Source organism: Delphinapterus leucas, chromosome 17 (assembly GCF_059928025.1).
Source record: "Delphinapterus leucas isolate spDelLeu-1000000601 "Yukka" chromosome 17, BTC_Dleu_Yukka2, whole genome shotgun sequence".
Taxonomy (NCBI): Eukaryota; Metazoa; Chordata; class Mammalia; order Artiodactyla; family Monodontidae; genus Delphinapterus; species Delphinapterus leucas.
Window position 1 is genome coordinate 80,911,547 of NC_143145.1, and position 17,148 is coordinate 80,928,694.

At 41.6% G+C, this 17,148-nt stretch overlaps 1 protein-coding gene across 4 annotated transcripts in view; it reads left to right on the forward strand.

Annotated features, from left to right (window-relative positions):
* Nucleotides 1–1,715: 1,715 nt before the first annotated feature.
* The window catches only part of BPNT2 (3'(2'), 5'-bisphosphate nucleotidase 2), a 32,929-nt gene continuing 17,496 nt past the window's right edge, over nucleotides 1,716–17,148 (forward strand). For 2 of the 4 annotated variants that reach the window (XR_016388563.1, XM_022556776.3), the window contains exons 1-2: nucleotides 2,355–2,988; nucleotides 15,928–16,090. Coding sequence is in view for 2 of the 4 variants with exons in the window: in XM_022556776.3 (XP_022412484.1) it covers nucleotides 2,602–2,988; nucleotides 15,928–16,090 (550 nt within the window). In the remaining 2 variants the exon portion in view is untranslated. Of the gene's footprint in view, nucleotides 2,989–15,927; nucleotides 16,091–17,148 lie in introns of all 4 variants that reach the window. The other 2 variants (XM_089899138.1, XR_016388564.1) reach the window with 2 other exon arrangements.

Here is a 17,148-nt window from a genome sequence, read left to right on the forward strand (position 1 = left end):
ACATGGATGGACCTAGAGATTGTCATACTAAGTAAGTCAGACAGAGAAAGACAAATATCATATATCGCTTACATGCGGCATGTAGAAAAAAAGGGTACAAATGAACTTATCTACAAAACCGAAATAGAATTACAGATGTAGAAAACAAACTTATGGTTACCAGGGGGTAAGGGGGGCAGAGGGATAAATTGGAAGATTGGGATTGACATATACACACTACTATATATATAATAGATAATAAGGACCTACTGTATAGCACAGGGAACTCTACTCAGTACTCTGTAATGACCTATATGGGAAAAGAATCTAAAAAAGAGTGGATATATGTATATGTATAACTGATTCACTTTGCTGTACACCGGAAACTAACACAACATTGTAGATCAACTATACTCCAATAAAAATGTTTTTAAAAATTCCTATGAAGGTTCTAAGACAATATCGCTGTCCCGCATGTAAATTGTTCTTCTTGTCATAAAGCTTCTCTTAAGGATTACATGCTGTCTTTTATCAATATCTATTAGCTATTATCAGTTGTTACCTGAATACTAAAGCACTTGGAACTACGATCTTTAAACTCACTTTCACTCTTTGCATGTGCCTTGTCATCTTCTCTCTCAAGTCTTAATCCCTTTCCTGCAGTATAAATGCCTCAGAACTTTTAACATCTCTCTCTGTGTCTCACGAAGGCTTTGTATAGTGCCACAGTGAGCATAGGCCAGTATTCCTTTCCACTATCCTTGGAATATACTATTGATTATTTTTACAAACCTCAGCCAGACTTTCCAATAATGCTTTTAATATTTTCATAACTACTATGCAACTCACATCTTTTGCTGATCTCATGGTGCAGTTTGAGGTGATTCGGTTGAGCTGAATGAAGCCTTCACTTCAACCCCGGTTTTTATATTTATCCCTAGATTTGGTAACCATAATTACCCTGTGTGACCTTCACTTTCAGATTTCTTTGGAAAGCAGCATTGCTTAATTGTGAAGTTGCTCCCCAAAGCTGACAAAGACAGTGCCAGTTCCTTAAGATTCGGTGCCGTCCACACTCCAGGAACTGTTCCTACATTGATTTGTATTTGTACGTGACTTCGTGCTGTGATTATAAGCGAGGAAACCAAGCAATCAATAGTCTTTGTTTATTGTATCTGTATAACCACAAGCGAATTCTACAGGTGCTCTGAACTCAAAGGAAGTGGTAAGTAAGAGTCAGCCGTCTCTAACAACTTGCTCAGCAATGGATGTTCATAATGCATTCTGTATACCTAAAGTTTTTAAGGTCGTTAATATTAAAGCTCATTTAAAACCAATGACTTTTGGCTGTGAACAGTAAAACCGGCTGCATTTTAAGTTGATTTTGTGTAAATATTCTAACACTTAAAATGATACTGCTCACCTTAATATTCACTTTCAAGATGGAGGATAAACTTACTAACGCTTATTATAATACTTATTAAAATTTAGTAAGCACTTATATTATTGCTAAAATCAGTGGCATAGTAGAAGGCAGTTACTTTTGTTAAATGCTTCTGCAAGTACATTTGAAGGGCCTACATTGACCCAGAGATTACATACTCTAGATTGACGGGCCACCCTGAGACAACCTTTATATTGCAGGCCATTCCTCTGCCCCCTCAGCCTCTGCAAGGTACTGTATGGGTAAGGTGGATGTGGCAGTGAGGCAAGCCCGGGGTGTTTTCTCACATCGTGAGAGCCCAGAATCAAGGTAAGTTCTTCACCTGCCTACAGGATGGTTTATTCTGGGGGGTGAAGGTAAAGGGGAAAATCTATGCAGACAGACAGATATAAATGCATAAACGTTTAGACTGGGGTGCCGAAAGAATAAAAAGCCAAGTAAAATTCCTCCCATCCCCGCCCAACTCCCGCTCCGCCTGGAAGAGCGCCGAGAGGCGATTTAAAGCTGCAGGCTCTGCCTACACAAGCGCCGACGACGGAAAAAAAGCATAGGTTTCTCTTAAAATGGATTGCAACGTCCTCCGTTCCTCAATAATCTGAGCGACGGGACGTCTAGACTGGCCCTATGGCTCTATTTCAGATATACGCTGTCGTTCAAAGAGAGATTTAATTTAAATTTCCACACGGCACTCAGCATCCTTCCGTGCCTGGGAAGTAGCTCCGCCATATCCCGGAGTGACCTGAAAACCCAAACACAGCCGTCCGACCGGAATAACTGAGGCGCCGCCGACCGTCACTACCCGGAGCTACCGGCCGGCCGCCCCGCCTCCGGTCGCCCCGCCCAGGGGGTTGGGGCTGGCTCACCCCGCCCCTCACCAGCGCCCCGCCCCCTTGCGTAACCCGGATACACACCCACGCTCCCCTTTCACCTCACGGCAGTTGGCTAACGTGTAAGCCAGGCGCGCGGGCCGGCTGAGTAACTGGGAGCGCGCCGCCCCGGGAATCGGGCGTGCGGAAAGGCGGCGAGGGGATTCTTGGCGCGGCTCGGCCTTTCCCGGGAGCGAGCGATGGGGCGCGCGGGCGCCGGGGAGCGGGCGCCGGTGTAGTCCGCGCGCTGCCCGACCCGGGAGCGCGGGCAGGCCTGTGAGGGCTGCCGCCCCGAGGGCCCGGCCTCCCGCCATGGCCCCCATGGGCATCCGCCTGTCCCCGCTGGGGGTGGCCGTGTTCTGCCTGCTGGGGCTCGGCGTGCTCTACCACCTCTACTCGGGCTTCCTGGCCGGCCGCTTCAGCCTCTTCGGCCTGGGCGGCGAGCCGAGCGGCGGGGCGGCGGGGCCCGCGGCCTCGGCCAACGGGGGCACGGTGGATCTGCGCGAGATGCTGGCCGTGTCCGTGCTGGCGGCCGTGCGCGGCGGCGACGAAGTGCGGCGCGTCCGCGAGAGCAACGTCCTCCACGAGAAGTCCAAGGGGAAGACGCGCGAGGGGGCCGACGACAAGATGACCAGCGGGGACGTGCTGTCCAACCGCAAGATGTTCTACCTGCTCAAGACCGCCTTCCCCAACGTGCAGGTGGGCGTCGCGAGCCGGCGCTGGGGCGGAGGGCGGAGCGGGGGCTTGGGCGCGGGTCCCGGCGCGTCGACTCCTGCAGCAGCCCCAGGCGTTCCGGCTCTGGCTCCGATTTTGCAGATCCGGAGATGGAGACGCAAAGGTTTAGGTGCTCAAGGTCATAACAGAGAGTTCTTGGAAGAGCTGGGTGAGGTCGCGGGGCGTCCGACTCGGGGCGCGTGACCTTCTGGCCCCTCCCCAGGTGTGCGCGCCCGCTTGGCACCTGGGATCTGGAGCTTTGGCTTCTGGGTGGGCCCTGCTCTCCAGAGGCAGAGAAAGTTAACTTCGCTCCCTGCCGCAGGCTCTTCTGTCGAATGAAAGGGTTGGGCTAGCACCCCCAAGGCCCTCTAGCCTCCTTTCATCTAATTGCTGGAAGGGTCGTGACTATAAAATACATGTTTTACGGTGGACCTGCCAGGAACCAGCTGAAGGCCACGGTAGACGTCTTGCTGCAGAGCTCTGGGTGTGCAGGACATTTGTGGCTGGTGCGCCCACGATTTACTTTAGCTGTGGTCTCATCAGGACCCTCTTACTGGCATATATTTGGGGGGCCCTTCAAGGAAGTGTTTCGAAGTATATTTCCCAGCAACTTCAGCCTTCTATCCCTTATTTACTCCAAAGAGTAAGGATTGAAGAACGTTTCTGGGGAAGGAATTGACATTTTCTTAGGGAAATCCAGACATTTTGGATTTGTTATTAATACTTCATCCTTTCAGCGCAGCTGCTGTTGAATGAATAAAGCTTTTTAAAATGTATTACAATCCAGAGGAAGAGCTACCATAGTGTGGCGGTACTTTCTATGTTTTAGCTCACCTAACAGTAGATTTTGGCGACGGGGAAGAAAAATTGTTTCCAGTGGAATTTTATTGATTCGATAAACAGTGAAACGTAAACCCCAGCTTCTTTGGAAGGTATCTGACCTTTTACTGTTGTTCTTGTAAGACTTAGGAGTATTGTCATTGTAGAATTACATATCTTGTTTAACCCTCTCTCCAGTCTGTTGCATTACTGCTTTTTCTTTTTTTTGGTCTTTTTTTCTTACTTTTTTTTTTTTTTGTCTTTTTAAAAAAATTTTGCAGTGGGAAGGAACTCTGGCTCTCGTATCACGAGCTGCTGGATACCTGATGTAATTGACATGATCGTTCTCAAACAAAACATAGAACACTTCAGGTTTTTCTTTTGCCCTACTGCGCTTTATCATCACAAATAATACTTATCTTGTGTTGGCTCCTGGATGTAAGATGTGCTTGTAAAATTTCTTTTTCACTTCTCCGAAGCACATGGTGTTCCCTAAGAGTTTGTGGAAAAAAACGGGAATTTCAGAGAAGTTGATATATGCTAGTTATAAACAATAGTGATAGTAACCACGTATTGAGTGTATTTTAGGTGTCCAGATCCTGGCTACATAGGACTTGGCTTGATCCTCACAGCAACTTTAAGAAGTAAATTTTATTTTCCCACTTTCCACGTGGGAGACCTGAGACTCATGAAACTCCTGTCCACAGTTTATATGAACTACCTTTAGGAGGCTACTTAAAACTTGTAGTATGATTTTTCTGGGGAAAATTTAAAATTGTAGAAGCTTAAAGGCAATAATAGTGAAATATGGCAGAGAGTTGACTTTTTAAAAAAGGCCAGTTCAGGGCTTCCCTGGTGGTGCAGCGGTTGAGAGTCCGCCTGCCAATGCAGGGGACACGGGTTCGTGCCCTGGTCTGGGAAGATCCCACATGCCACGGAGCAGCTGGGCCCGTGAGCCATGGCCGCTGAGCCTGCGCGTCCAGAGCCTGTGCTCCGCAGCGGGAGAGGCCACAACAGTGAGAGGCCCGCATACCGCAAAAAAAAAAAAAAAAAAGGCCAGTTCAAAAATATTCTCAAATATTGGATGTGTATATCCATATGTACATGTGTGTTCAAATGTGAACTCCACCCCACTGCACATCTATCAAAACTTTTGCCTTGGGTAACTTCCACAGGATTCTGCATTTGTTTTCTCCCTTCTTAACAAACGCTGGGGGAATAGCTGCCAAGGGTGATGAGCTGCATTTTGTTAAAACACAAAAACTAAGCTTTTTACAGATGTTGAAGTCTGCTTTTATGTAAAATAACTTTTTGTTTTCTTGTGACTGAGTGTTTGCATGTACGTCTTTTTGCGTGTCTTTTTGTGTTCGTGTTGGATGGTGATTAGTGGAATAGAGGAGGTTATGTTCACTTACACAATGTCACAGTAGGATGGTGTCATGATGAGCTGTCTCCTTTTGTCAGTAAGTTGTTAGACTAGAGGCCAGATGTTACTGCCATCTAGGTAGTGACTCAGCCCTACATTCTTTCCTGTCTCCTTCCCTTCCTCCAACACCTAGAAGTACAGTCTTAAATGTCTAGCTGTTTTTGAAGCTGCACCTGAAATGTTTTGGTGAGGATCTTAAGTCGAATCCCACTCAGTTTATGTCCCCGTGGAAAATTAGCATTGAGAAACCATAGATCCTCTCCTTTTATCCTGGTGCCCTAAGCAAATGGAGAGAGGTCCCTTTCTCCCATGACTTCCCTGTCTGGAGTCAGAGGCTTGAGCTTGCCTCTCTTAATTGTTCACTCCTTAGTAAGAGGATATTGCAGGTGTCCCTCACTCTCAACTGGACAATTTTGCCCCCAGGGGACAGTTGGCAATGTCTGGAGATTTTTGGTTGTCACAACTGGGGGAAGAATGCTATTGGCATCTAGTAGGTAGAGGATAAACATCCCATAATGCACAGAACAGTCCCCCTTAATGAAGAATTACCTGGCCTAATTTTTCAATTGGTGCCGAGGTTGAGAAGCCCTGCTCTAAAGCAGTGCATGTTGGACTTCTCTGGTGTTCCAGTGGTTAAGACTCCCCTCTTCCGGCGCTTCTATTGCAGGGAACCCAGCTTTGACCCCAGGTGGGGAACTAATATCCCACATGCTGCCCGGCGTGGCCAAAAAAAAAAAAAGGTGCATATGCTGTCCTAAGAAAACTCAAGTTTGGCCTGGGATCTCTGGATTCCCTTTTGCCTTCAGTCTTTCTCACGTTTGGGATCTTGGGAGAGGTCTCAGGGCAGCCTTTCTCCTCTTCCTAAACACATCGGCAATGCTTGATTTCATGGTGTGAAAATAATAGTGACTGCCGCCATTTGTATGCCACTGTCTCATTGTGTGCTTGTGGGTAATGATGAAAACGGAGGCTGAGGATAGCTTTCTGGAGTGGATTTGCACTACAGAGCACATTTAGACTTACAGTTGTGGTTTAATGTACAGGGAACTCGCTTTCTAAGGGGCTCCCGTCCTCAATTTGTTACAAGTTTTTGACAGTGATTTATTTGAAGATAAAGCATGATACTTCAAGCTGGTAGGAATCTTGGGTCTGTGCCTTTCTTGACCCTCAGGGATGAGAGACTCTTCTCTCTCAACAGGAGTACTCACCGGAAAAGTTTGAGAAGCGCTAATATAGTGCAAAGAACACTCGCCTTAACGTCTTGTCCTGTCACCAGGCTAGGTGATCCTGGCCAGTCATTTAACTTCTTTGGGCTACAGTTTCCTCTTCTATAAAATTGAGATAACTAGTAATTTGATAATTAGTACAGACATAAGCATCACAGACAGAGAAAAACCAAGTTCAAAGGAGCAGGCGGTATAGAGGTGGTAGTGTAGTAAATTCAAGTAGCCTGATGAACTTGAAACAGATGCACGTGGAAGGCTTACTGTGGAAGAAACTAGGAAGGTAGGCAGAGGCTAGATCCTATGCTAATCTCAAAGAAGTTTGAACCTGATCTTTAGTTTAATCCTAGAGTACTAAAAGAAGGCCAGACTTACCTGACTTTTCTTGAAGCCTACATGATGCCATACTTTGTTTGGGCTTTGGGCATTGAGAGGTGAGCGAGACCAGTTAGGAGACTGTTTAACTAGACTTTGTGAGAGATGAGGACCCAAACTCAGGCAATGGGAAAGTTATACTCAGCTTGTTTTACCAGCCAACATTTATTTAGTCCTCGGTAAGTGGCAAGCCCCGAATTAAGCTTTTTCTTACCATTATTAATTTACTCTTGACAACAGCGTAGGAGGTTAAGTGCTATTACCTCCATTTTGCAGGTAAATAAATTGAGGGTTGGAGAGGTAAATAATTTGGCAAAGCTTACACAGGTAGAAAATCATCTTAGGCTCACAGAGATTCACTTAATGGTCTGGGAATTATCTCAGGTCTGTATAATTTTGTATATAAGGCAGCATAGGAGTAGCAAATAAAGTGTACTCTTAACTACAGTTTTTTAAAGGTTGGAAGAGCTCATGGCGTAGATGCTTAGAGAATGGTTTGGAGGGGGTAGACCAGTTAGGAGGCTTTCTCAAGTGAGAGATGATGCATTTTGAATTGGGGGTCATGGTTGTGGAGAGGAGGATATATGTGGAAGGATATGAGAGAATTTCTAGGGATGTGTGTCAAAAATGACTTCTGTTTCTGGCTTTCACAATTGGCGTTTTGCTGGTGGTGAAGGGCAGTGGAGGATGACAAGTGCAATAGGGCACATTACGAATGCCATCTTAGCCTTGTTAAGTTAGAGGTGCCTTTGAAAGGTCCAAGGGGACTTGTTAAAGTGGTAGTTGAATATATGGGTCTTAAGCTCTGAAGAGACATTTGAATTAGAAATATAAATTTGTGAGTCATCAATGTTGTAATATTAATTGAAACCAGTTTTGGACAGGGGTGCTTCGGGAGAGAATATAGTGTGAAAGGGAAGATCAGGGCCTAGGACCAAGAATAACGAAAACTGAAAATCATCCTTTAGTAAGAATACTAGCAGCCAGCTTTTATGAAGTGCTTACTCTGTGTTAAGCACTGTACTGTTTGTTGGTTTTGCCTATTGTATGTCATTGATTCACCCGAAGAACCCTATAGGAAGGTGCACGTATCACCCACTTTTAGCAATAAGGTAACTGCAGCTCAGAAAGATTAAGTGACTAGCCTAGGTAAGTCACATACCCAGTAAAATGAGGAGCTGGAATGTAACTCAGGCAATCTGATGTAGAACACATACTCTTTATAATGGCTCTGTGTGCAGGTCATTGGTAAATTTTGTGAGAGTTCTCTTGGTGTCTTGATGAGAAGGAAGCAAAATTTTAAAAGATGGGAAGTAAGGAAAAGGAGACATTAAGTAAGACAAGTCTTTCAAGAAATTGGGCTCTAAGGAACTTGGCTAGGGTATTATGTGGGACTAAGAGAAGGTTCTGTGGATTTTTTGATTCATGTGTTTGTTTTTAAAGTGTGAGACACCAGAGCATGTTTATTTATAGGGGTATATTTGAGAGGTAATAGCTGGCAGTAAAAGGCTTCTGTAGGTAAAAGGAGAAGAAGACAGCTAGAGAGCTATATATATCCATTTAGAAAATAGTTATTGAATGCCTACTGAAAGCACAGTGTGAAGCATTATATCTAAAAACTTATCAGGATATAATGATTTAGGGAGAATGCAGTAAATGCTACCTTCTTAAGGCATTAACCAAAAGTTTCTTTGACCCCAGAGTAACTGAACTGTCATATGAATGGCACTAATTGTATTTTAGGGTCTTGATTTCTTATTCTTCAATTCCTTGGTGAGGACTGAGACAGATAGGCAGTAGTGATGAGAGTAGATTGAGTGGAAGGTCTTACAGGGAAGAAATGAAACTGCATTGATGAAGAATAATGTTGTCAATCAAGAAGTATTTATGTAGCACCTACTGTGCCAGGCCCTGGTTTGGGCACTGGGGATAGCGCTATAGTAACGAAGGAAACTGTGTCCTTGAGCTCACAGAACTTATGTTCTCGTGAGTCAAGATAGATAGTAAACATATAAACACATACGTCCGATACTAATGAGGGCTTTGAAGAGAATAAGATTGTGTGGGGAGAGGGGTGGGGTGGGGTGGGGCCCTGCTCTGGCCATGGTGGTCAGGGAAGGCCACTCTGGGGCCCTGTTTAGGGGCTGAGAACTGAATGACGAGAAGCAGGCAGACCATCATGCAGAGGTTTGGGGAGAGTGTAGATGAAAAGAAGAGTACAGGTGCAAAGGCCCTGAGGCCAGAGGATCAGACGAGGGCAAGTGAGTGGAGTGTAGTAAATAAGGGCGCAAATAGAGAAAGGTTACTGGAGCCAGATCATCCCGGACTTAACCTTGTAGGTGATGGTAAGAAGTCTGGATTTTATCTCAATGTAATGAGAAACCATTGGAGGGTTTTAAGCAGGGAGTGACATGATGTGATTTAGGAAGATGTCAGGTTGCTGGGTTGAGAAGTGAAGCTTCAGAAAGGCAGTAATTGATCTCTTTTGTTCACTATTATATTCCCTTGCCCAAAGCAGTTTAGAATATGTAGTCATTAAATTGTTGAATGAATGAATGAATCAGTGAATGCACGATTGGAGGCAGAGCAGTCAAAGGCTATTTTTGGAATCCAAGTGAGAGACAGAGGGTGGTTCAAACTAGGATATATTTCTTGGTACACATAGTGACAGATGTTTAGAATCGAGAGCTAGAATTTCCAGAGCTTACTGGCTGGTGGAATGTGGAAAATAATTGAGGAAGACTTACTGGTTTTGACTTTAACAACTGTTGGTGAGGCTGTTTACAATGGTGGGAGTGTTTATTAAATTTGTAGGTGTGACGTGGTAGTAGCAGGTAACAAATAGCTGTTGTGCAAAAACAGATCAGATAATTGTGCTGATGTTCTTATTCTCTTACTCTGTTTGTTTCTCCCTTACCTGACTCTCAGTGAAAATCTTTTCAAATAAAGTTCTGTAACTTGTTAGCACATACTCAGTTGAAAGAATATGAAGAAGCTGATGAACTCCAAGCAAAAATCTTAATCATTAAGGCACAGCGATAGGGCTTTCCTGGTGGTCCAGTGGTTAAGAATCCACCTTCCAAGGCATGGGACGCGGGTTCGATCCCTGGTCAGGGACTAAGATCCCACATGCCACAGAGAAACTAAGCCCACGCGCTGCAGCTACCGAGCCTGCACGCCACAGCTAGAGAAGCCCGTGTGCTGCAACTACAGAGCCTGTGTGCTCTGGAGCCCACGCACCACAACTAGAGAGAAACCCATGCATAGCAACAAAGAGCCCATGTGCCTCAATGAAAGATCCTGTGTGCCACAACTAGGACCCGACACAGCCAAAAATAAATTAATTAATTAAAAAAAAAAAAAGGCACAGTCGTTGCCACTCAGACTTGGCACTACCGTTTTTGTAAAACTGGAGTGATCAAGACCCAGGAACTGCTTCTCTTTTCTTGGTGTCACATCCATTATTTGTTTTAAGTTTATTCTGGTTTTTGCATGTTCTTACTGCTGCATTCATTCATTGAGGTGGCCTAGCATTGTCATTAAGAGCGTGGGCTCTATACCCAAAATACTTTAGAGTGATATTTGCAAGATGGTAGTATAGGAATTCTCTATTGTCATTCCCTTATAGAACATTGATTTTGGCAGTCACCCACGGACAAGAGTTTCTTTGTGGGAGTCAAGGAGTCCAGCAGAGAAGTTTCAGCACATTACTGAGACAAAAAAATCCAAAAATAGATGCATTGAAGAGGGTAAAAGGAACATTTTTCACTTTTCTTACGTTGCCCCTCTGTCAAGGTAACACAGCTCAGTGCCAGGAGAGAGAGACCCCTTCAGCCTATGATTTCACCCACAGGAGTGTGTGAGTGAGTGCCTGGCTTTTCTAGCCATGCAAGACACTGCCAAAAGGCCTACTTTTTTTTCACCTCCCCTAGATTACTGAGGTGATCTGCAAGTCGGAGGGGTTGGGAGAAACTGTGGGAGCACCTAAGTCAGGAATCAACTCATCAAACGGATGCTACTAACCTCTTTGCAAATGCCGTCAGGAAGCCTGCCCATAAGCCACTGGGGACTCCTTACCTGCAAACCCCCCCAAGTGGCCTGTGAACACCCCCAACAATACATGCCTCACCCACACCACCCACCCGCTTTGGCCTGATTTTGGCACATGCTCCCACAGACCATGAGATTAAGCCTTTGCAGATGGCTAGTGAACAAATGCAGAAAGTCACCATGACTCTGGGATGGGGAAAAGGCTCACAGACTTGAGCATTTCAGGACACCACCCTAGAGAAAACAAATGAGAGGCTCTCGGCACTTGGCCTGGCTTTAGGGGATTGAGATAAAGCAAACTATAACAAGGGATGAAGAAGGTCAATCTGTAATGATAAAAGGGTCATTTCATTAGGAGGATATAACAGTTGTAAATACCTGTGCACACAACATCGGAGCATCTGAATATATTAAGCAAATATAGACCTGAAGCTAGAAAGAGAGCAATGCACTATAGTAGGGACTTCAGTACCCCACTTTCAGTTACAGATCATCCAGACAGATCATCAAGAAAGAAATAATAGACTTGCGCCATAGATTGAATGGACCTATCATACATATACAGAACATTTCATCAGCAGCAGAATAATACACATTCTTCTCAAACTCACATAGGATATTCTCCAGGATAGATCACATATTAGGCCAGAAAACAAGTCTTAACAAATTGAAGAATATTGAAATCATATCAAGCATCTTTTGTGACCACAATGATGTAAAACTAGAAGTCAGTAACAGAAGGAAAGCTGGAAAATTTACGAATATGTGAAAACTAAACAACACTCAGAAAAAGTCAAAAGGGGAATGAAAAAAAATATCTTGAAGTAAACAAAAATGGAAGCACAACATACCAAAGCTTATGGGATGCAGCAAAAGCAGTTCCAAGGGGGAAATTTATACAAAAAAAAGAAAAAAGCCTACATTAAGAAAAAAGAAAAATCTCAAACAACCTAACTCACACCTCAAGGAACTAGGAAAAGAAGAACAAACTAAGCCCAAAATTAGCAGCAGGAAGGAAATAATAAAGATCAGAGCAGAAATAAGAGACTAGAAAAGCAATAGAAAATATGAACTGAGATCTGGTTTTTTGAAAAGGTAAAATTGACAAACCTTTAGCGAGACTAAGATAAGAGAATACTCGAATACATAAAATCAGTAATGAAAGCATAGACATTACATCTGATACTGCAAAATACAAAGGATCATAACAGACTACTATGAACAGTTATATGCCAACAAATTGGATAACCTAGAAGAAATGGATAAATACCTTAAAACAAAAACCTACCAAGACTGAACTAGGAAAAAATAGAATATCTGAACAGATCTGTAATTAGTAAGATTAAATCATTAGTCAAAAGTCTCCCAACAAAGAAAATCCAAGGACCAGATGACTTCTTCAGTGAATTCAACCAAACATTTAATGAAGAATTAATTGAAGTCCTTCCCAAATTCTTGCAAAAAATTGAAGAAGTAGCAACACTCCCAAACTCTCTTTATGAAACCAACATTACCCTGATACCAAAGTCATACAAAGACACTACAAGAAAAGAGCATTACAGGCCAACATCCCTGATGAATATACATGTAAAAATTGTCAACAAAATACTAGCAAACTGAATTCAACAGCACATTTAAAGGATGATTAAACACCATGATCAAGTAGAATTTACCCCTGGGATGTAAGGACAGTTTAACATATGCAAATCAGTCAAGGTGATATACCACTTGAACAGGATGAAAGATAAAAATCGTATGATTCAACATACTTCCATGATAAAAACTCTCAACAAATTAAGTATAGGAGGACTATACCTCAACATAATAAAGGCCATATATGACAGGACCACAGCTAAGGTACTCAGTGGTGAAAAGCTTTTAGTTTTCCCTCTAAGATCAGAAACAAGACAAAGATGCTCACTTTTACGACATCCATTCAACAGTACTGGAAGTCCTGGCCAGAGCAATTAGGTAAGTAAAACAAATAAAATGCATCCAAATCAGAAAGGAAGAAGTAAAATTGTCTCTGCAGATGAGCCAATCTAACATATAGAACACCCTTAAGACTCCACCAAAATACTTTTGAAGTAATAAACAAATTCAGTAAAGTTGCAGGCTACAAAATCAACATGCAAAAATCAGTTATATTTCTGTACACTAACAACAGTGAACTATCTGAAAGAGAAATTAAGAAAACAGTCCCATTTACAATAACATCAAAAACAATAAAATATGAATAAATTTAACCAAGGCAGTGAAAGACCTGTATACTGAAAACTGAAAGACATTGATGAAAGAAATTGAAGAAGATACAAATAAATGGAAAGAGATTGCTTGTTCTTGGATTGGGAAAATTAATATTGTTAAAATATCTGTACTCCCCAAAGCAATCTTCAGATTCAGTGCAATCCTTATCAAAATTCCAATGGCATTTTTCAGAGAACTAGAACAAACAATCCTAAAATTCATACGGAACCACAAAAGACCTGAGTAGCCAAGCAAGAACAAAGCTGGAGGCATCACACTTTCTGATTTCAAATTATATTACAAAGCTATAGTAATCAAAACAATATGATAGTGGCATAAAACATACACATAGACCAATGGAATTTAATATAGAGTTCAGAAATAATCCAGTGCATATATGTCCAGCTAATCTTTGACAAGGTGCCAAGAACACACCATGGGGAAAAGATAGACTCTTCAATAAATGGTGCTGGGAATGCTGGTTATCCATATGCAAAAGAATGAAACTGAACCTTTATCTTACACCACGCAATAAAAATTAACTCAAAATACACTAAGGATTTAAGTGTGACACCTAAAACCTAAAATTCCTTAGCATGGTCTTAGCAATGATTTTTTTGGAAAAGGCACCAAAAAGCATGGAAAACAAAAGCAAAGATAAACAAGTGGGACAACATCAAACTAAAAAGCTTTTTGCACAGGAAAGGAGACAGTCAAGTAAATGAAAAGGCAACCTATGGAATGGCAGAAAGTATTTGCAAACCATATATATGATAAGGGGTTAATGTCTAAAACATGTAAGGAAGTCACTCAGCTCAGTAGCAAAAAATAAATAATTCAATTTAAAAATGGGCAAAGGACCCAAATAGACATTTTTCCAAAGAAGACATGTAATTAGCCATCTGATATATGAAAAGGTGCTCAACATCACTAATCATTAGGAAGATACAAATCAAAACCACAATGAGATATGAATTCACACCTGTTAGGATTGCTTTTATCAAATAGACAAGAGATAAGTGTTGGCAAGGATGTGGAGAAAGGGGAGCTCTTACCTTTCATACTGTTGGTGGGAATGTAAATTGGTACAGCCATTATGGAAAACAGTGTGGAGGTTCTTCAAAAAAAATTTAAAATAGAACTGCTATATGATCCAGCAGTCTCATTTCTGGATATATATCTGAATGAAATGAAATCAGTATCTGGAGGAAATATCTGTACTCGCAAGTGCATTGTAACAATATTCGTCATAGTTAAGATATGGAAACAACAGATAGATACGTGTCCATCTATGCATGAATGAATAAAGAAAATGTGATGCACACACACACCTAAAGTGGAATACTATTCAACTTTCAAAAAGAAGGACGTCTTGCCATTTGGGACAACATAGATGAACCTGGAGGGAACTCTGCTAAGTGAAATAAACCAGACAGAGAAAGTAAAATATTGTATCACATTTATATGTAACCGCAATGAGAAGCCCGCGCACCGCAATGAAGAGTAGCCCCTGCTTGCCACAACTAGAGAAAGTCCGTGCACAGCAATGAAGACCCAACGCAGCCAAATTTAAATAAATAAATAAATTTATTTTTTAATAAAGCAACTTTCGGGCTTCCCTGGTGGTGCAGTGGTTGAGAGTCCGCCTGCCGATGCAGGGGACACAGGTTCATGCCCCGGTCCGGGAAGATTCCACGTGCCGTGGAGCAGCTAGGCCCGTGAGCCATGGCCAATGAGCCTGCGCATCCAGAGCCTGTGCTCCGCAACGGGAGAGGCCACAGCAGTGAGAGGCCCGCATACCGGAAAAAAAAAAAAAAAAAAACTTTCAATTATAACTAAGATGAATAAGTTCTGAGGATCTAATGTGCAGCAAGGTGACTGTGGTTTATATTACTGAATTATATACATGAAATTTGCTTCAAGAGTAGATCTTAAGTGTTTTCACCACAAAAGAAAAAAGTGAATACGTGATGTGGTAGATACGTCAATTTACTTAATTGTGGTACTTACTCCACAATGTATGTGTATATCATCTCATCATGTTGTACACTTTAAATACATTCAGCTTTGTCAATTATACCTCAGTGAAGCTGGGGGAAAAAGCCAAAATATGTCAAGGAAAGTCACCCCACCATGATATTTATATATGTATATATATATACACACATACATATATATATATTATGATATATCATATATATATATTTTTTCCTTTTCCCCAAAATGGATTGTTCTGTTTTCAAGAAGGGATTAAAAAAAGTGTAGGGATTTTGATTGAAGTTGCTTTAAATCTGCAGTTTACAGATGAGAGAATTGACATCTTTATCATTGTTTTTAAGTCATATTGTTTTTAAGGCATAATTTTAAGTCCATTGTCACTTTTCTCTTTCTGACTCTTATAGTTACTTGTGTTCAGTGTTCCATAATATTGTCAGTCCATTTTCACACCTTTAGATCTTTTATTTTTCCTAAATATTATCAACTTTTAAATAGCTTGTTTCCTTGATGTTTAGTTTCTTTTTATATTTCTCTATGTTTAGATTCTCTGTCCTGCTTACACAACAAGCTAATTTCGAATATTAGATTGGAAAGCACTGGAAGACAATGTCGCTGGAATTTCTTACATATTTTCATTTTTCATTGGCATTCCTTGAAATAAAAATATTTATCTACTTTCAATTTATGGGATTTTGTCTGAATTGTTTTTCTCTATTCTGTTTTTTCCAGGTAGTGATTTTTTTCTAACTTTAAAACTTTTTTAACTGTCAATTATTTTTAATGCAGATAAATACTGAGGAACACGTGGATGCAGCTGATCAGGAGGTTATCTTATGGGATCGTAAGATTCCTGAGGACATCCTAAAGGAAATAGCCACTCCTCAGGAAGTGCCAGCAGAGAGTGTTACAGTCTGGATTGACCCACTTGATGCTACACAGGAATATACTGGTAATTTTAAATTAAAGTTGATCTCAGACTTCATGTTGCCATTATGTACCGGAGAACCAGAACAAGGGCAGGTGGTGTATTCCTGGTGGTAAGTACTTTACCAACCTGACACAACTTTTCCAATTAGATTTTAAGATGGAGAGCTGGATTAAAGCACTGTGGTATGCAACTTCTGGAGTGGATCAGTTATTCTCAACCTTTTTTTTTCCCTCAGATCACTGTATTATGGCATCCTCCTCTCACTGTGTCACTGATTCTTTAGTGAAGTGAAGTTTCTAGCAGTCACAGCAACAAAATAGTTCCTATCGGACCCCAGTTTATTGAAGTGTTGATTTACATATTGATTTATTTATTGAGGCGCTCGTTATTGAGGTATTTATTTATATAGCCAGAATACAATATTCACTTGTGATTTTTGGAATTTAGGTTTTATTCCATATGCATCTGTTCTTAGAATTCAAGATAGTAAATCCTAGGCACCCAGGGAGCAAGTAAACAGCAAAACAGAATTACTTCTCCCACCTCCTATTGCTGTTCTTTTCACCTAGTCCTAGCTCCTGTTTCACTTCTGTGGATCTTCTCTCAGTCCTTATTTCTTGCACAGAGATATATAATTTTCTGTGTTTGCTTTGTTCTCTTAGTACATAAAAGTTGATTGCTTACATATCTGTTCTTCTAAACGGTACGTTCTCTGAATATGGAGGCTTCTGCTTTTTCACCTTTGCAGTCTAGCGCTTAAGTACGGAACTTGGCCCAAAACAGACACTCAGTAGAGAACTATTTGGAGAACAGGGAGAAGACACTAGGTGTGTATATCTGATAGTAACTGAAATTATAAAACAATATTTTGCAGAAATAGTAGAAATATGGAATATTGAGGGGTTTGTTTGTAAAGAGTTTTTCCTAGAGTGCAATTGATTTGATGATATAGTAATGATATTTAGTGAGCACATCCCTTGCACAGGGACTATTCTAAATGCTTTTTAAAATTCTAAATGCTTTAAAAATTGAATTTTTAAATTCAATCCTAAAATTATTTTAATAATAATTTTTATTAT